This window comes from Falco cherrug, chromosome 11 (assembly GCF_023634085.1).
Source record: "Falco cherrug isolate bFalChe1 chromosome 11, bFalChe1.pri, whole genome shotgun sequence".
Taxonomy (NCBI): domain Eukaryota; kingdom Metazoa; phylum Chordata; class Aves; order Falconiformes; family Falconidae; genus Falco; species Falco cherrug.
In genome coordinates this window covers 21,841,316-21,861,546 of record NC_073707.1, presented here as the reverse complement: position 1 = coordinate 21,861,546, position 20,231 = coordinate 21,841,316, and the positions used below count along the sequence as shown (strand labels likewise).

General features: G+C 49.2%; 1 protein-coding gene across 1 annotated transcript; it reads left to right on the top strand.

The window, feature by feature from the left end:
* Nucleotides 1-18: 18 nt before the first annotated feature.
* Nucleotides 19-4,318, top strand: LOC106631459 (uncharacterized). Its single transcript, XM_014283631.3, has 2 exons — nt 19-1,354; nt 1,869-4,318. Exons 1-2 carry the CDS (start codon nt 898-900, stop codon nt 2,348-2,350), a joined length of 939 nt encoding a protein of 312 aa, XP_014139106.2. The 5' UTR covers nt 19-897; the 3' UTR covers nt 2,351-4,318.
* The last annotated feature ends 15,913 nt before the right edge of the window (nt 4,319-20,231 follow it).

Here is a 20,231-nt window from a genome sequence, read left to right as displayed (position 1 = left end):
GGGGGCGCGGCGGGGGTGGCGGCGCGCGGCCGCGGAGCAGCGCGCGCGGCGCGGAGCTGCAAGCGGCGGCGGCGGCGGCGGCGGCGACGAACGGGGGGGTCCCGGGTGCAACTCCGGGCGGTGCAAACACACATCCCACCCCCCCACCCCCCACGCCCCGTGCCTCTCCGAAAGAGAGGGAAAAGGAAGAGATCTGAAAAAAAAATTATTACGCCTTTTATTTTTTTTTTTATTTTTAATTATTTTTATATTTAATTTGGGGCGGGGGGTCACTTTCGCGTCTAAAAGCAACCCTCCCCCTGAAAAAAAAACAAAAAACAAACCAACCCAGCGAGCAAAGCCAGGATCCTGCTGCATTGCACTGGATTTTTACTTTCTTTTTTTTTTTTTTTTTTTTTTTGTAATTATTTTTCCCTCAATCAGCTTTTTTATAATTTTTGCAAACAGCCACGTTCAGCTCACGGCCTCCGACGGGATTTACTCTCGGGGAAAGAAGCTTTTTCCTTAAAGACACCCACCCCCCACCCCCACCCATGTACTCCCTTCCCTTCTTCCTTTTTGTTTTGAATTTTTCTTTTTTTTTTTTTAATGATTTTTGTATTTCTTTGCCAGGATTCTCCAGACAAAAAAAAAGATGATTTTTTTTTTTTTTGATCCGTTTTCTCTTTTCCTTTCCAGGACTCTGGAGTGGTGGGTTAATTCTTTGTAGCTGTTGTTACTATTGTTGCAATATAACCTGTAAGTCTGTAAATACTCTGCTTGTATGGAAATGTCGGACTGTGCTGGGGATGCAAAACCGCGCTGGCTTTGCTGGAAGGGGTTTGATTTCGGCACTTTTTGCCTCTGGCTGGGCAGAGGCCTCTTTGCCGGTGGGCTGGGGCGGCGGGAGGGGCAATAATGCAAAACCTTTGCAAGCCCTGGCTCGGCTGGGCTTTGCAAGGGGGTGCAGAGGGAGGGGGGCCCATCACCCCGGCCTTCCCCCGGACCTCTATGGAAATGTATGACCCTGTATGTAAATCCGTCGAGATTTCTACCTCTCTGTCCCCCAGCCTTGAGTATTTATTCCGAGCGGGCCTGCTGCGCGGTTGCTCTCCGGAGGGGTGGCTCAGCACATCCAAGGCTCATTTGTCTTCCCCCGTCGGGTTTGGGGGCTGTGGGGTGCGGTGGCGGGGAGCAGGGGGAAGGCACGCTCCGCGATGCCATTCCCGGGCCGTTGCAATTAATAGAAATTTGTTTACGAGAATAACCACCGCAGGTCACGGTGCCCTCGGTCCACTAATGCAATTGCTCAGAGCTACTGATTCAGCTACCGCCGAGCCCCGCGGAGCGGCCACCTTGAACGCAAAGTCCCCAGGTGCTGCTTTTATTTTGATTTCTTAGCTGAGCTCTTGAACCGAAATGCTTTGAAGCAAGGAAGGGTGGTAGTAGTGGGGGGGATGAAAAATTAGGAAGAAAGCCCATCTGCTAATCCGACTCATCATTAAAAATAGCCCGGTGGCAAGACAGGGATGGTGCTCCAGAGACACTTAAGATGGAACAGATATGCTGGAGACGGCTTTCCTGTAGTTAAAAAGCAATATTTAATTCCCAGCGAGCGAGCCCAGCCTGAGCTGTGCGACTCCGGTGTCGTCCCCGGGCAGGGAGAGGACCCCGGCCGTCCGCGAGCGGCCGGAGGAACAACGGGCACAATAATATAAATTCAGCTCCGGGATTTTTTTGAAGTTTGGGGTTTTTTGGGGGTTTGTTTTGGGTTTGTTTTTTTTTTTTCTTTTTTCTTTTTTTTTACAGCAATGAAATTAAAAGGAAGGAGGTTGCTGGTGGTGATGGTGGCGGGGGGAAGACCTTTTCTGTTTGTCATTTCTCTGCAGCTTGTGACGCTGTCGCTGCAGCCGGAGCGGGTGCCCAGCGGAGCCCGGTGCCCGCGGGACGGCCGGTAGCAGCGAGGGGGCTGCTGCTCGGGGTTGTGATTTGGCAGAGACCCGAGGTCGAGCACGGCTTCTGTTCAAGTAGCACTTTTATGGGGGAGATGTCTCGCTCTGCCCGGCCACCGCCAAGCCGGGCTTGCATCAGAGTTTCCATCCTCTCCCCCCTCCTTACAGGGACGCAGAGAGCAGCCACCAGCAGCCCCTCTGGGCTGGGAACTGGGCGGCCTGGGTGCCTCTGTGGCGTTTTTGGCCTTTCTGCTCTGGTTCTGTACCTTCTCTTCCCTGCTCTCCATCACCCAGGGCCCGGCCACAGCTCTCTGGTGGCTCCTGCCACCCACTCCCACCTCCCACTGCTTCCTGCTGTCCCCCAAAGCAGCCCAGGTCCCCGCAGTGCCTCACAGGGGGCTTCGGGGTGCCGGGGATAGGGTTGTCTCCCTGGGACCCCTCTCCCCCCATTGGCCAGCAGGGTCAGGGCCAAGCGAGGCCTTGTCACCCTCTCCCCTCGCCTGTCCCATCTGGGTCGCAGCTCTGGGGACCAGCGTGGCAGGCGGTGGTGGTGGCTGCCAGGCGGGTAGGGTGGCGATGCCCCACGGGATGGCCTCCCTCGCCTCTGCTGGCCCGCAGCAAGCGGCTTGGCTGTGCAGGGGGAAGGTGGCCCCATGGTGGGGAGGGTGGGAAGCCACCAGCAGCCCCCGTGTTGGCTGCGGGACGCTCCCCACCGGCCTTGGGGCAGCTCCCGTGCACCCACGAGGTGCCTGTGCGGCACCAGGAGGGGCAGCAGCTCGGCCCCACCAGTGGGGAGCTGCAGTCACCCCGCTGTGGGGGGCCAGCCTCATGCATCCCCCTCTCGAAAACACCCTTCTCCCTGCAGAGACCCCCTCACCCAGGCAGGGGTTTGAACCCTGATGCGCTGCCTGGCGGTGCTGGGACAAGGACGATGCTGCTGGAGAACTCCCCTTGGAGTTGGCAGGGGTATTTCTGGACACACTCCGAGGAGTGGGAGCGGAGTCAGGAGCAGCACTGGGCATCGCTACAGGTGCCTCAAACCGCTCTGTGGGCATCCTGCTCCAGCCTCTCCATTGTCCCCCTGGCAAAGCTCCTCGGATGGAAAGCAGCCCCTCTGCCTGCATGTTGGCGTGTGGGGCACAAAACGGTGTGAAATTATTTAGCCCTCCCTGAGAGCTGCAGTTTGCTGGTGGAGGCCCTTGGAGCTGGAGGGGCACCTCTGCCGTGATGGGAGCCCCCGGGGCTGGGGTCGTCCCCCCCCAGGGGACACAGAGCGGGTTTTTAAGCAGCGTTGAGGCCAGTGCGTATTTTTCCCAGGTGAACTGCACTTCTGGAAAGAAGCGCTGCTGCTTCTACAAAATACTGCTTAAATAAACAGTGCCCCACTATAATTTTTCTTTCGAAATTAACTCCTTCAGGCCATGAGGCTTACCCATCACTGTACAAAATAGCTGCCAGGACTTTAAAAGAAAACAAAAATCGTGTCTGGGAGAGAAAAGTTTAGCCTGACAGAAGAGAGCCGGTAAATCTCTCCCCTTCCCCGTGGCAGTTGAGGATGGGTTGCGGGAGCAGCCTGACCATTTTGGAGCCGGGTGCCGCCGCACAAACGTTACTTAAAAGGAGTTTTGTGCATATTAATGTGCGTGCACTGAGGCCAGGCTGCACGCTGCGCAGGGACAGCCTATTCCCTGGCTGTATTGAACTATCTTGTTTTCTAATCTAACCTACTTTTTTTCTTTTTCTTTTTTTCTTTTTTTCTTTTTTTTTGTCAGAGGTTGGTGCTTTGCAGGAACCTGTTCTTAGTGCAATCTCAGAGCTTTTTGTGGGTGTCTGATTTCTGTAACACGTTTTGGTTTCCAGTATGAATGTAACGTACAGAGAATATCATGACACTGCTCTAGGTGTATGTGATCTTATCTACCTGACATTTAGGGGTTTTTTAACCGTCCAATTCTCCTGATTTGCATAAAAATCACATGATTTTTCTTTTTTCCTTCTTTTTTTCATGCATCATCATAACAAACTACTCAGGTTTACCAGGCTGTTTTCTGCCTGTCAGCATGAATGCAGGGCCCGTCTCTCTCCCCCTCCTTCCTCCCCAGTGAAGGCTGGGGATGTGGAAGGTGGCACTTGGAGGGGACCTGTGATCCCTGCCAGCCACTGAGATCCTTAATAAGTGAACGTGTACCGTTTAACTTCCAGGAAAACAAAGCAGCTCAGCACACATTCCATCCGGTTCTTGTTAATTTAAACAGATGAGACTCCTTTTTATTGATAAGGAAACTCCCCCGGAACAGCCCCCTGCATCCCAGAAGGCTCCCCCTGCCGTGGCCGTCCTCATTACAAAACAAGGCCGCAATTAAAATAAACTCCAAGAGCTAAACAAACTGCTGCCTCTCGCTGGTCATGTGTTAGCTTTAGCCTTTAATGCAGAACAAAATGTTTTCCTGGGTATCGGAAGAGGCATGGGCTCTGGCTGGGGAGAGAAGAGGGAGCAGCAGCCGGGCGTATGGAAATGTGGAAATGGCAGAGAGTGGAGTACTGTGATGCTCATCGGGGCTCCTTTTTCTTGCTTTCTCTTCCTTTTTTATTTTATTTTTTGTTTTGTTTTGTTTTAATTGGCGTGTTTGTGATCTGTCTCAGTCCTTACTGTGAGGGGAAGGACTGGAAGTGGAAAAACTTGAATGTCGTGGTAAAGCCTGGCTGTTCCAGCACGCCCTGGGTACACCTGACCGTCCCTCGCTGCCGCCCAGCCCAGCTCTGAGTCAGCCCACCGACCGCTTGCCCACCTGCAAGCCCCTGGCCCAGTTTGCTCCCATCACACCTCCTGCAGAGGCTTTAGACGGCCATAGGTACCACTTGGCATCTGCTGGCGTCTGGAGCCGGACTGGTATGTGGGGGGGTGGGGGTGGTGGTGCAGGCACGGGGCACCCCAGAGGACAGGACCAGAGGGATGGTGAGATGGGTGGAGGGAGCGATAGCCAAAGGCTGCGAAGGGGCATGCGGCTGGCCGGCCCGCAGTGCTTCCGTGACAAGACATGGCTCTCCCCACCACCTTGCTGCCTCTGTGCCATGTACAGACGCCCTGCTTGGGGTGACAAATTGTGCTCGGACCAGTACCCTGCAAGGAGAGCCGCTCTGATGATGGAGGGCTGTGTGCCCGTGCTGCGCTCAAATAAAACCCCAGGATAATATTCCTGCAAAATTGCCGAAATAACTGGCATATCTGCTTGGCTGTTGCTGCCAGGAGACAGTGCAGACTTGCCTGTCAAAAATTACTTTCCTCCCACATAAGCAAAGGAGTGAGATATCTGCCCGTCTGCCTGCCTAATCTCCCAAACACTGAGTATGAGTAAACATCAGTTACCAGGAGGTGTGTAAGGAGTGTCCCCGTCCCACTGAGCACCTACAGCCCCGTGCCATCTCTGCCCCATCTTCGATTTAAAAAGGAAACTTCATCCAGAGGTTTTCCAGCCACAGATAATTATCTCCCACCCCTCCCCGGTCCCAATCAATTTTTAACCAGTTACGGACCAAAGCCTGGCAATGCCTTGGTGGGTCTGTGCTCAGAGAGGACCCTCCGGGCAGGGCACGTGGTGGGCGAGCCTTTGCCCGGCCAGCATCCCCAGCAATGCCTTGCTTGTCCCCAAATCTTGTCACCCATGAAAATATGAAGTGTGTGACCTGTGGAAACTGAAAATGCCTGGCCCGTGGCTGAGTGGCACCGCTGACCTCTTTCCTTTTCAGCAGATCTGTCAGCTCTCAGCTGTCAAGATTAAGAAATCCTCACTAATCCCTACAGATACTTTCCTGATAAGGAGTTATGCTGAGGTGGTTCAAGCTGAATGCAAAAGTGGTTGCTTTGTTGGGGAAAAAAAAATAATGAAAAGAATAAAGGCAGTGCTTACTTTGGATGGTTAGTAGTATTATTTATTACTCTTATGCCTCGGACAATCTTGCAGATCCCTGATGTTAAAAAGCAGAAGACAGGCTAAGAAGAAGGATGATGCCTCCAAGTTTTGCAGGCACAAACACATTGAAATTAAAAAAGGGGTTTGCATTGATCCTGGACATTTTGAAACAGGCCTCTCAAGTTCAGGCTAAACCAGCCTGTTGTTTTTATTTTGTTTTTGTTTTTGTTTTTTAATAAATCCTCGGACATCTCGGCCAGTAGAGTGCTACATGAATTTCAATTTCTCTCTTCAAATAAAACATAGACGTAATTTTTTTATTCTTTGAAATTATCTGTACAATTTTGTTCACTGAAACCCTCTGATTTAGACTTAAAGGATTTAGTGACTGGATGGCAGGGTATCTGGAAGTAATGGTGAAAATGGTAATTATTTGTTTTACTGCCTCCTGAAATTCTTTTATTTCTCTGTGCTATCTGTAAAAGCATGCCTGGCAATAGCAAACTGTCTCTGAAAAGAATTCAATTAAATGTATTGCCAACAGAATATTTTAAAATTTTTTATACCAGTAGTTAGAGTGTTAAATAATATATTAGTAGATTTATAGACTACATTTAGGTACAACTATGAATAGCTACAGTAAAACCCCAGAATATTCATGTAAAAAGGGAGGGGGGAAAGTTTGGTTTCTGGGTTTTAAGATTTTTTTCTCCTCGTCCTTCTTATTTGAGTTTCAGTTTTAAGACTTAAAAAAAAATTAGATTTTCTCGTATTTTTCTGTTATTCTCAAATGACAAGAATAAGCCAGCTATTTTTTGAGACGAAATTCCCCGTGGGATTTCTCCTTGTTTTAAATAATTAAATATTAAAGGAATAAGAAAGAAGCAGGCAGATTCTACGATATGGACATGAATCGAATGGGATATTTATTTGCATAGGTACATGGCAAACAGGGAAGGATTGATCCCGAAGCTGTATGAAATTGCCAGTTACTCCATTACAGTGTTAGAAATAGATTATTACCCATAAGATCGTAACTCTTAATGTCCTAAAAATAATTTAACTCTAGGATTATTTTTATTTGATCTGGTAAATGACAAATATTTTTTTAATTCCTATAAAGCAGAAATAAAATGTCTCCCAGGAGCTGAAAACTAAATCCAGCTGCTCCCCCCTACCCCTCCTATTTTTTTATGGACATTTATTTCCTTTTTTTTTTCTCCCCCCTTCTTTTTCTTTTTGAAGTCTCCTCAGGTCTTCTGAATTTTGCAATTCATTTCTCTTTCCTTCTCCCCCAAGAAAAACACTTTTCATCAGAAAACATGATACATTTTTTCTTCTTAGCCTCCCTGCAAATTGCCTCGCTCTCTCCAGACAAGTTTCTAGGATCAACAAGTTAACCTTCAGAAAGATTACAAAGGTACAAGTGGGCTGCTTAAGAGGTGAATCATTAAACATAAGGTGAAGTATACGACTGCAGAAGGTTTCAATTAAAGTGACAGTTCAGGCAGCCTTTGCCTGCCCGGGAAAGGTATGCTTTTATTGTCGGTGCCGCGTTGGGAGCTGCATCCATCCCAGGCAGGGAGGGTTTGTTCTCCCCGGCCGTGTTCTGCACTGCCAGGGCTGCTGCTGCTGCTGCGGTCCTCGCTTCTGCAAACAGCTCCGCCGGTATCAGCGTGATAAATTCAGCTGTGACAGCATTAAATACGGGAAAGGGGCCAGATCTCCTTTCTGACCCACTCAGGCTGGAATGAAGGAGCCCATCTTGGACCTGCCTTCCCAGAGGCTTCACCCGATGCTCCTCATTTCCCCGGCCCAAGGGAGAGCAGGATCAGGCCCGCAGCCTACCCCATTACTTCCCTGAATCCTGCTTGCTTCTATATTCTATTATTTTTTAAAGTAGTTTTGTTTTAATATGACAGCATATTTAATAAGCAGCCCCGAGGTGGAGGGAGGAATGTGAGATCCCTGCCGAGTTGTGGAAATCTTGCACTTGTGCTGCCTCGTCCCCAAACCCCTGCAGCTGCACGGAGTGGGGCTGGCACACCAGCACCTCTGGTCTCCTTGCCAAATTTTCTGTGGGTGCCCAGGGACTGTCTGCCCCGGCACAGAGCCTGTATCTATGCGCAGAGGGCAATGCATGGATGGGCAGTCACAGGCAGCTGCAGCTGCTCTGCCTGCCCTGCATGGAGATCCCGCGTGCTTGGAAGGGGTACGTGCAGCCTTGGCTTTGGGGAGTGCAGGCAGCTCGGTGCTGAGGGAGGAGGTAGAGAGCGGTCAGGTCAGCTGTTCCCCCCACCTGGAGCAATGCTGTGACTTTTTCTGGCACTTCCCCAATTTAAATTTTAAGTATTTCTGGGTTTTGTATTTCACTCCAGCATGTTCCTGTACGGCAGCCCCAAGCGTGAATGATATCTTCTCCACAAGGATGCTCCAGCAATTGGGTTAATTCCCTCCTACTAATTCCTTACATAATCATGTGGGCTCAGATCCTCAAAAGTATTTGTGTGCCTGCCTCCCTTGGAAATCAGGGAGTTTAATTGTCTGCTAAAATCATTGTGTTTTGTTTTGAAAGCAGAACAGGAAATAACAAACTTGGGTTTTATGAGATTTGTTTGTCTCTCTGTGGTCACAGAGCATTTTATCCACCTTTGCAAATAAATTCATAGCTAAATAGTGTAGTGCCCCGATTACAGATGGATTTTTTGACCGTGACCTGTGGGAACTGGGTGCCGCCATATGTTAGGAGAGCTGGGTCTTGGCTGGTTGGTGCTTTTGGTCCCAGTTGGTAAAATGCGTATAGGACAATGGCACAATCTTGCAAAGATGCTGGAGGGAAGAATCCATTAAAGACTATGAGATGCTGAGATAGGAGGATAATAGAGATCACGTCAGTGAGAGATGCCATCTATTACAGATAACTATTGCACAGCTGACTGCATCTCCCACTCTGGAAATGGCTCCTTTCTTAGTTTCATTTTTGGCTATATGACCCGAAAGAATTCTTCGCAGTCCTTGGCGTTTGTCTCCTTCAGATATTGCACGCAATATGGAAGAAGGAGGAATCAAAATGCCATGACATTGAAGTTTATTGCTGATTCTGCTCACGTCGGTTGAAATCAGTCACTAAAACCTCAGCCTGCAGGACCCCGTGCTCTGTATTTTTCTTGTCTAGGTAATCGCAATGGCAGCAGGGGGAGGTAAGTAGAAGGGAAAAGGACTGATTTTATTAGGTGTTAGAAGAGCTTATTAGAAAACAGGGGGGGGAAAAGCAATAAAATTATAAAGACAGGAATTAAAACAAGTGATGAAATCCAGTCCCTGCTAACTGCAAGGGGACACTTCTCTCTTCACGCACCCTTTCTCAGTTTGGAAGATGCCCAGGCATTGATAAACATTTTACAAGAGCCCGACTCCACAGCAGCAAGCGGTGGTGAATACCAGGAGAAAAAAACACTCGGGTGCCAGGATCAGCCCGACAGCTTCAGAGGCAGCATTTAACCTGCTGTCTTGCAGCCTGTGGGTCCTGTTTGGGTCTGTTGTCAGCCAGCTATTTGGATCTGCAGTATACCTAGGCTATATTTAGGCCAATTAAATTAATTGCTGGAACAGACTACCCTTTTTAGACCCAAGGCACTTTTTGCCCCCCTTTTCGATCTGTAGGACTGATGTAGTGATTCTGGGGCTTTGGTTTGGCAGTCAGAGCATGTGTGTATTTTACGTAAGAAACAGCAGCAGGAATGGATGCTGCTAGACAAATATTTGGTTAATTTTTGTAATTATTAGTAATAACAATACTCTGCTCTCCCAAGCACCTTTCATCTCCGAGTGTTTTCGAAACATGAGTAAAGCCAAGCCACGCAGCTCTGCTCTAGGGGCTGTAATTAGCTTTAGTTCCACGTTGTAGATGTGGAAAGTGAGGCGGAGGGAGGCGAGCGGACTGGAGGTGCAGCAGAGCCGGGGAGCGGTGCCCCAAGCAGCAGCCAGCAAGGCCTGCCTGAAGCGAAGCTCTGGCCACTGCTGGGCTCTTGGTGGACCTGCCCTGTGAGGCAGGCTCGTCTCACCCTGTTGTGCTGCTGCTTGGGCCAGCGCATGAGCCAGGAGTCTGAACTTTCCCTCCTGGGACGGGGAGGTTCAAACGTACCCTGGCCAGAAGGGTATCCCTTGGCCACCAGCCCATGTCATCTCCCCTCAGTGTCAGAAGTGATGGGACAAGACAGTTTAATGTAGTTCCCTTTCCCAGCCCTCCCAGTGCCCAAGCTCCACGTGCCAGAATCACATGAGATGACGACAGTCCCTCAGTGACCAAGAACAGGAGGGACCTGGTGGCTTTAGAGCCCGGTCCCCACAGCTCTGGGACACCACATCCTCTTTGGCAGCTACAAACTCACCAGGTTGGCTTTTTGCCTCTGGCTGCCTGTTGCAGGACCATTTTCCCCGCGTGATCAGGGCACTTCTTCCAATTTCCACCCCATGTTTGTTCATAGACTGTAGGTCAATTCTATACCAGCTTTGCCTCCCTGCTCCTGTATACTCTAGGTCTCTTGGACATCTGTGACCAGGCTGTGTTTGCCTTGCTTCAAAATGGGTAGAAAACTCAAGAATTTGAGATTATGCCTTAGGAAATTCAGTATCTCATTCCAAAGTGATTTAATAGACCTCTGCCCATTTCTGACTGACTGATTCCTGCCCCTCTTTTTGGCCCTGGAGTGGAGATAGCAGAATGCACCGTGTGGCCTACAACCTGGCCACCAACCTGGCAGTCTGCCCTGTGCCCTTATCACCTCATCCTCCTGCAGTTAGTATGTGGGGCTTTGGTCCATGACTCTTGTTGGATTCAGCTGTGGTGGCTGAAGAGGTTGCCATTCCACACTGTGACTCACGGATGCATGTGGAGGACACAGATCTCTCAGGAGCGAACCCTCTGAGATTTCAGGACATGGATAAGGTGATTCGCATGGGCTTTTCCAGTCTGCACCTTCCTTTAGTAGGGTCACGCCATGTTAGTGAGGAGCTAGGTCTAAAATTAAGTTGGGTAAGTTTGTTTCAGATCTAATATTGAAAAAAAAAAAAAATACAACCCCCACCTTAATAATATATTATTTCTATTGTATTCTATTCTGTTCCATTCCATTCTGATGCATCACAAATGTGTGTTCCCAGCAAGTTTCCTGGTTTAAACCATAAGTACCAGCACAGAGATCCTGGCTCTAACGCTGAAATTAGTTGAACCCAGCAGATCATCAGAGCTTCGACCCAACACAAGGATTCAATCATCTAAGTGTACTTCAGATCCCAATTGACCCGGTACTTCTCTCTTTTATTATCCGTGCACAATCTCTCCTGCTGTGCCAAGATTTCTGTGTTCTTCATTTCTCTTCCGTCTCTGATGCCACAAAGTCAAGTGAATGTCTTCAAGGAAATCTCTGTAATAAAACTTATTTCCTCCTCCCTGCTGCAAAGAGAAAGCAGAGTAATAGTTTCTTTATCCATCAGGGACCAGTTAATGCCTTGCTCCTCATCATCACCAAATGCAACTAATAAAGGAGTAAAGGAGATTTGGCAGTTTAATGCAGCAGCTAATTTTGTGCCTGCTGCCCTGCCAGAAAGTATTTTCACTTTTGGGTGATGCCAGAATAGCAGAGCTGATTAATTAGTCTACTTTTGAGCAGGGAGAGCTCAGCTAAGATGCCTGCAGCCCCCAGATATCCCAGGTATTGGTCAACCTTGTTAGTAGCTGGCATTCTCCGTATCTCAGGGGTTCATTGGTTTGTCTGTCTGGGTGAGGCAAAAAGATGAAGGTGCAGAGCTTCCTCTTGGTAGGGAGCAAGTCTATTATACAGATTAGGTCTAGCTCTGTCATTGAGACAGCTGGCTAGAGAAAGCTCCTAACATGTAGATGCTGGCCAGGCACCACCGATGTGGTGGCTCTCAGTGGGTCACTACAGATCCCAGCTCTGCATTTAACAGTGGCAGTGCACAGACTTTCAAGTCCCTCTGCAGATCCAGCTTTGGAGGGGTCAGCACAGCAGCCGTCACATACAGGTGTGGGAGTCTATGCAAGATGGCTCTCAGGAGTAGTAAATACATTTATGCAATGAATAGAAATGCAAAACAAGGGAACTCCAGCTTTGAGAGTCTCTCAGCAGAGACGTTCAGACTCATTCATTGACTGCAAATAGTCAAATGCACAGGATACACCAGGCACACGCGATGACAGCCCCCCAGAGCAGCAGGTGCCCACGGGACCCTGACAAACAGAGCCCCCATGCTGGCTCAGTAGTCTCTCTATGGGCCGCTAACTTCTTGTGAGCTCTCCCTGCCCTGCCTTTGTCTTCTGCAAGGTGTTTCAGAACAGCTTAAGCCTGTGGACAGATTAATTAAACTCAGAGACAGGAACAGACAGTTTCTGTAGGGCCTGGTCATTTTCCTTTCCATGTAATTTTCTCAGAGGTTTTATGGTAATGCCTGTAAGAGTTTGCAAGACCAGGAACTTAGTGAGTATGTTCGTAGGCAGAGAAACTCCCTCCAAGCATGTGATGTGTAGGATGCAGCAAAACAAGTCCTTTGGTCTTGGTTGGGTCCTTCTAGATGCTGTGACAGTAATGGTAATACTGAGAATTTCAGTCTGGAGGCTTGAACAGCTTCTGCTGTCTGAGAGCTGGTGAGGAGACAAGTGGCTGTGAAGAGGGGGGAGCAGGCAGATTCCACGGTGGGCTTCTCCTCTGGACTTGCTGCTGGGCTGCAGTGTGAACCTGGGCTGGTACCCCAGCGTGAGCATCTTCACTGGGGCTGGCTAGCTGTGCTGCTTTTGTAATGGGTACTGAAAACCAGATGCTCTGAAGAGGTCCTTCATCCCATCCCGAAGGAGCAGTCCATGGTAGGCTGGTTGTGCCCTACAAGCACCTCTACAGACTGTCCAGATGGCTACCTCAGATGCAAGCACCAGCCTTTGCAGATGTTCAAACACAAGCCCCGTTTGTGGTTCCCTGCTGGTTCCCAGCAGCTGGGGCTGTGGGGCTGGTGCTCAGCCTGGCAGAGCACTGGCTGTGCCCTGGCTCAGGGACAGGCTGTGCCCATGCTGCTTCTGCATGGCCAGGGTTACAACAGAGGATGGAAACTCAGGAGAGGCTTTGGGAAATATGAATCTCCATCTCTCCTCTTTCCTGACCCTACAGCAGAAGGTGGATAACTGTTTTTTATGATCTAGGGAGGACAGATGAGTTAATTAAAGTCACAGGGCCCTCCAGATGGGAGGCCACTACAAGTGCACGGTGTTATTATAGTGAACGTTATTTTATGATCTTTACACCGTGTCATTACTCTATTTGAGATGTTGCTGTGGGGAGCAGCACCTGCACTGTACCGTCTATGGGCAGAGGAGAAGACCCCTTCGATCCCACCTCCCCAAATCCGCTCTCCTGGGAGCTATGCTCAGGCACAGCTGTGCTTCACCAGGCTCACCCCGACAGACCCAGTTTTCAGGTTTTTGTTGCTTGCAGCACACCCTGCTTACCTCAGGCAGGGTACAAGGGCCTGTTGTCCATCCCGCTCTGCCTTCGCCTCTTAGATGCCGCTGTGTCAGGCTGGGCATCCAAACTTGCCCATGTGCTCTTCTGGCTCTGAAGTGGAGGGATTTCTGCCCCAACAAGTGGATATCATCCCCATCCTGGAGGTAGCATGGGACCCCCAGGCTATTCCCACCTCCTTGGGCTTTCTGAGCATCACTTCAGCCAGTCCCATGTGTCAAGCTGAATTTCTCCACTTGGGCACTTATTCAGAGAGGCACAGGCTTAACTCCATCCTTATTCATCAGAGAGCTTGAATGCATCCTTAGTAGGAAGCAAGGGCTATACCCTGTTGCAGGTACGTGAGGTTCAAGCCAGTCTGTAAAGCAATCAGGTCAGAGGGAAACATGGTGCCTCTTGCGCAGAAGAGCTGGCGATAGCTGAAACTTGCCATTTCAACATGCCAGACTGCTAAACTGCAACAGAGAGGGGAGACCTTGATCCAGCAAAGGAGATAAGGTGTTTCAACTGGTAAAAAGTAGACAGTACAAAACTGGACTAAAACCAAGAGAAGGTTGCATCTATGGGGTGGTGCAGCCTGGTGATGGGGCGGTAGCCTTCAGGCCCAGTGCTCCACGATGTAATGCAGAGATAAGAGACAACAAGCACACGGTCAGAAAGTGTAAGAGGATCAGTTTTGCATTTTTCTGGACCAAAATATTTTTCCATGTAAAACGTATTGTGCAGGCATTTCCATCACACTGTATCCAGCTTCACGGTGTGGTGGAAAAAGTTGCTTTAGTTCCACCGATCAGTTTTTACATGGCTGCTCCAGTTGGTACAAGACCCTTGGGATTGCTTGTGGGATGCAATGGCAAAGCATTTAGGAAGGGTGGCCTTGGCCTTTTCCAGGCATGGTGGTGTGAGTGCATGATGAGAGCTAGATGAGGCTATGGCATCCCCCTGACCTTGCAAAGCAGTCCCCCTGTTCCTGGAGAGCGGTATGCCCAGGTCTGGTTGTGCGGGGGTAGGTGGGTTCCCCAGTGCACTGTGAAGGTGCAGACAGAGCTGTGGGGGCAATGCACTGGCTGCATGCTTTACGGTGTGTGGCAGAGACTGACAAATCAACTCACCTGGATTTGTCTTGCTTTCCCAGATGATATCTTGAAATGTCTCAATCCCATTGCTCCAGCCCGACTGGCCAGATAGGAGACAGCTTGTGCATGGCTGGGACAGGGTTTAGGCAGCGAGCGAGTCCAGCTGGCAGGAAGCGCGTCGCCTGGCTGCAAGGGGACAGATCTTTCTGCTGTGGCAGTCACGAGATCAAGAAATACTTTTTCTTCAGAAGAACTTGTTGATTTTAAAAATAAAGCAGCCACAGCCTATGCTCCCAGGAATGTCTGGGATCAGGAGCATGGAAAGACTTTTTTCCGTTCCTAGTGCAATTTGTGCTGTAAAACCTAAACAGTGTTTGTCCTTCTGGACCTCCTCAGCTCCACACTTCTGCAGCATTTATCAACACCACGTTTTGGTGAGTGACCTTCCTCCAAATCACTAACATGGCTGAAGTGATGCTGTGATAGTGCCAAATTCCTGGTATCTGACAGCTTCCCCCTTCCTACCCACAGAAGCCAAGTGGATCAGGGGAGTGCTCCACTCATGGAGCAAACAGCCTGATCCGAAGGTATCTTTAGATCAGACCAAGGCCCAAACCTGTAAAAACTTGTGCACCTGCTCAGCTCTGACAGCATGAGTAATCACAGAGACTGAACATATTATTTCTATCATTTATTCATATGCACTATTTCTATGGCTCTCTTCCCCTATTATCTCAGTGTCTCATAAACATTAACGAATGGTTCTCAGGTCCCAGCACACTGCTTCATTGTTTGGGTTGCAGGCCACAGGGAATGATTAAAGTGATGGGAATAAATGGGGGGTTGGATTTAAAAATGCCTGGTTTTATTAAAGTTTCTTTGCCTAGCTTCTGGAGCATAGGAAACGCAGGTTACACTAATTGTGTTTTTTTGAGCCATTTCAGAAAATAGAAACCATTGCCCCAGCTGCCCTGTTTCATCCTGCTCTGAAAGATTCATGAAAGCTGTTAGAGGTGTCTCCAAACCTTGCTGTCACTAAAGAGTTAATGCACGTGGCTATAAATCAGACTTCCAGGTCATTTTGGATGAAAAACCATTTCCTCTCACTTAACTTACTTCTGAGAAAAATGTTGCTCCTAACCTTGGCTGCCTGATTTTATTAGCTACTGTCATTTTCACCAGGACCTCAGAAAGATGGGGCTGGCTGAGGTCCATTTGGGCTGGGCTGGGTGACCCCTGCCCTCATCCCCTGGGAGGCTGCTTGTCCCCTCCAGCCCTGGGTGCTGGTGCAGGGAAGCGGCTCCCGTGTCTCCCATCAGGAAGACAAATTTCATCAGGGAGCAGAGCCCTGAAGGGTTGGTTTTTCTGCAGCCATGCAGCTGAGGCAACCTCATGTTGGGTGCTTGGGAGTGATATTTTTGTTTCTTGATCGATGACCGGGTTGCTGTAGGGTTGGGAAAGGTTGTGTTGGTGTGAGATCAGGATTTGGGATGGGTTCCCTGGCCTTCAGACTGGGGACTGGCCTCATGTTCTCTGCTGTCATGGGAAGGAGAGCGACCCACACAAACTCAGCCAGGAGCTGAAGGACCCCCATGTGCCATTTGATCCCTCTCTGTATGACACCACATTGGGAGGAAACCTTGCCAAAATGTTAAAAGGACAGAGCTGCCCAAATACAGTATGCAAAGCCTGGTCTGGAGATGTACCCTCAGCAGTGAGATGTTGGGTGCAAATGACCGGTTGAGTCAATTCACACAATGGCAAGGGCTGGAAGATACCCTCAGTTCCCAGGCTCAGAGCTGGAGATGGGTGAAATTCTTTCACCTGAAACTTCCCTTGTGTGAAAAATGCAAATTTGGTGACAAATACTTTTGAGCATTAGGGCTGGTTGTACTAAATTGTTTGTCCTGAGAAAAAAATTCCAAGAAAGTGCATTTGCAATGTTTATTTCAGTTTGAAATTCCCCTCCATTTTACTTGTAAATTGCTCCAAATCAAAGTGCAGCATTTTATCCTCACCTTTCACGTTTGCTGTAATTTAAATAAATAGTCCTAGTTGCAATCTGAACTAATTCCCTCCTTCCTGAATTTTCAGAACTACTCATGAAACAAAACAACTCCAAATTCATTTTTTCAGACAGCTCTCCTCAGAACTATTAGGCACATTAACATCCACCACATAAATGAAACCACAGGCTATCAATGTTTTGAGGCAGCTGTATTTCCCACCAGAAATTTGCATAGCATCACCTTTGTAGCACTCTGACTTACTCCACCGATATTTTTTTTGCAGGAAAATGCAAGTTACTGGTAACAGATCTAGAATTAGGAGACTAAAAGTCCCCAAGCAAAATCCCAGCCGTGCTCTTATCCACCAGTCCTAGGTCACTCCTCCTATGTGCTAGCACCGAGCCATCTTCATTCCTTACCCCATCTCTCCTTACTGTTTCTGTCCCTAAGAATGTGGCGTCATCCCATTTTCATAAACCACTGGCAAAGCCATCCTGCTAAAAAATCTGGTGCAAAGGTTTAAAATGCCTTTACAGCAGCAAAGCATGACCTCTCTGAGGGTTCCAGCAGCTCTCTCTGCAAAAATTTTCATTTTTGCCACCACTTAAGGTTTTCATCAAACTCCCATCTAACAAAGTGTAGTTCTCAGCAACTGGAAGCAGAAGCAATTCAGCCCTCTGGGCAGTGATATTTGTCTGCATCAAGAAAATTCTCCCGATTAGACAGAAAATGGGTATTTTTTTCCCTGTAGTATATACTTCTAGTGAAATCTCCCGGCTCAGTTCCCCTCCCCCCTCTGAAAAATATTAAGAGCAGAAAGAGAAAATAATGAAACCAAAAAACGGTTTTCCTGCAGAAAGCACCATTTCCTGGTGAGCTCTGCCACCAGCGTGCTCCTGCTGTGTCCTTTGGGAGGCACAAGCTGGGAAGGTGCAGGAAGGCAGCAGCTTGCCTTGGTACCTGTGTGCTGTTCCTGCCCATTTTCTGTCTCCCCCACTCCCAGGTGACCAGCCCCGTGGAAACACAAGGTTTTGCTCTCCCCGCAGTGGGGAACGTGGGAAGATGAGCCTTTTTGGAAGGGACCAGCTTTGCACAGCTGAGTGGAGATGAGGAGCATGTGAGCCGTGTCTTCTCATCAGGGATGCTGATGGAAGTGGCTCAGCTTGCTCCATGCAGTGTTCTGCTGGGATATGCAGTGGGGCCAGCAGCTGAGGATTGTGCCACTGGGTGGAGGGGCTCAGTGTGGACCCTGAGGGCCACAGGAGGCTGGCTCTGTGTGGCCCCCGGGCTGGCATGCAGCACTCAGCACTGTGTGCCCACCCCACTGCCTGCACCCGTGTGGAAATCAGGCAATGTTTAAGGAAAAAATGAAGGAGGTGGAAAAAGGGAAATGAGAAAGAAACACGAAGGAGATGATGAAATATTTGCCCTGCCTGGAAAACTGCCTTAGCAGGGCAGGGGCAACGCGAGCAGCACTAGCAAAACATGCTGACGCTGCCCCAGAAGCAGCCTGCGGAAAGATGTGGGTCAGTTAAGATGGGTGTACTCGGAGGCCCGTGCCCAGAAATGCCAGCTGTAGGAGCCCTGCTAGGCACATGCCAGGGTGCTGTCGTTACATGGCCATTGCAGAGAGGTGCTGCCAGGGCTGGAGAGGAGGAAGAAGGGGGAAGGAAGGTTTGGGGAGTCTCTCATGTCAATGCCACAGGTTCTGGCAGCCCAGCTCAGCTCTGTTTGCCCTGGGAAGTCTGAGTCTTGTCTTGCCAGGTTGTGCTGGAGCAACTTGGCTGAGTGAAGAAGGTCCTGAGCAAGAGAGCCCAGGCTGGGCATCCTCCACTGCTCCACCTCTTCCTCTTGCCTGTGGGTCTGGGGGCTAGAGCTGCTCAGTAGTTTAACAGTTAACCTCTGACCTGTCTCCCTAGGCTTCCCCGCAAGGAGTTTGGGCCTTTTTCAGCCCATGTACTCTGAAGTGTTGCCCAGGAGAGCTTGGTCCTTGCAGAGCTCATTTACAAACCCTCACGGCACGTTACTTTGCAGAGTAATCCTCTGCAGAGCTCCTTCTTCTGGGAACAAAATTCCTCCTGAGGACAGGTCTCCTGAGAGGGCCTTGAGCTGGTACCAGATTGTCATACCCAAGCAGGGACAATAGTTTGTGTGGAAAAACTTCCTCTAAGAGGATTCAGACTTTCTCTGTGTCCGGCAGCATCTCCCAAAGGTGTGCAGGCTCTGCTTTACCACATACCCTGGGTCAGATGCTGCCAGTGGGGGAGTCTCCATCCAGTCCCACGTGCAGCACCACAGCAAATCCAGCACAAACAGCTAGAGAGGGTGTTCGGGAATGTGCCTGTCTCTCTTACAGCAGCAGAGCAGGGAGCTGGCGATGGTTTGGCTGGCCCTGCCAGGCACTGCTTGCTCCCTCCACAGCTGGCAAATGCTTTGGCACCTGCAGCTGCTCCCCGAGAGATGTCTAGGAACGGAGGAGCTGTCTCCTGCTTGCAAAGCTTGGCATGGAAGATCTGTGGAACAAATCAGGATGAAAGCACTGCATGTGACTAACTGAGTTTTAGAGATGCGGCTGAAGAAGCTGTGTAGCCACCGTTGGGTATTACCTGTTATTTCTTTCCCCAGGCCATTTGTTTGGGCTCCACAGAGATGTGCCGGATTCTTAGAAACTCTCAGGTTCTGAAACTTTCTGCCCATATCACGGGAATAATGAAAACCCAGCTCTAGTCATCAGGTTATCAAATTTAATCATTCTAAACCATGTCAGCTTTAATCCCAGCCCCCATGAATACTTTATGACATCGACTATGTGTTGACACTCTGAAACCAGGTATTTTTCAAGGGATTGTTCAGATCTTTTATAATTAAAAGGATTTAAAAACATAGAAATGTATTAATTTTTCTCTCTCTGGTTTCTGTCTCTTCCTCTTCTGAACAAGCCGATGAAGTCATAAAAAGCAGGTGTAACGGAAAACAAACCCAGAAATCTCCCTGCTGAGAAATGTTGTCTAGCAATGGATTATTTTTTTCTTATTATTTGAGCAGGAGGAAATGGTGACATCAAAATGATATTGTAACATAGTTGGCACTAAACAAGTATAAAGTGCCCTAGATGACAGCCCATCATCTCACTTGCCTTCCATGCTCTAGGTGTTGAAAATAAACCACTTGTCACATAGACCATAAATGTATTTCAGAGACTGAGTGAGATCCAGGAACATCAGATATTGCAGCTATCCTGGATGACTGGTTGCATCGACCTTCCCCCTCACTGTGAAGCATTTCAAAAACATCCCAGTGCCCCCAGTGGCCTCAGTGGCCAAGAACCACAGCCCAGTGCGTATGCCCAGCATATGCAGCCCAGGATGGAGACCAAGCCTGATGCAAAGTGTTCTTGTGTTGTCATCCACACCAGGATTTTGCCTTGGCTGTCACACTAACAGCTAGTCCCCCTTTCCTGCTTACAAAATTACATCAAGTAACCAGTGTTTTCAGCAGATTTTCTTTGATATTTCACTCTCTAGAAAGATCCCAAGTAGAACAGTTCTTAGTTGCGGTCATAGGGTCTTGCTGCTCTCAGAAGGTCTGGATGAGTCCACCAAGTGTCCCAGGCTTGCATCTGGGGACTGATTTAAAACAGCCAGGAGGCAAAGAATGAGCCTGTGGGCTTGGTGGGCAACTGTATCACTTGTCTGACATCTGAAAGTGTCCCACCTGTTGCTCAAGGCATCTTCACCTGCATGTCAGCTGCTGCTGTGTGCCACTCCTGAGCTGT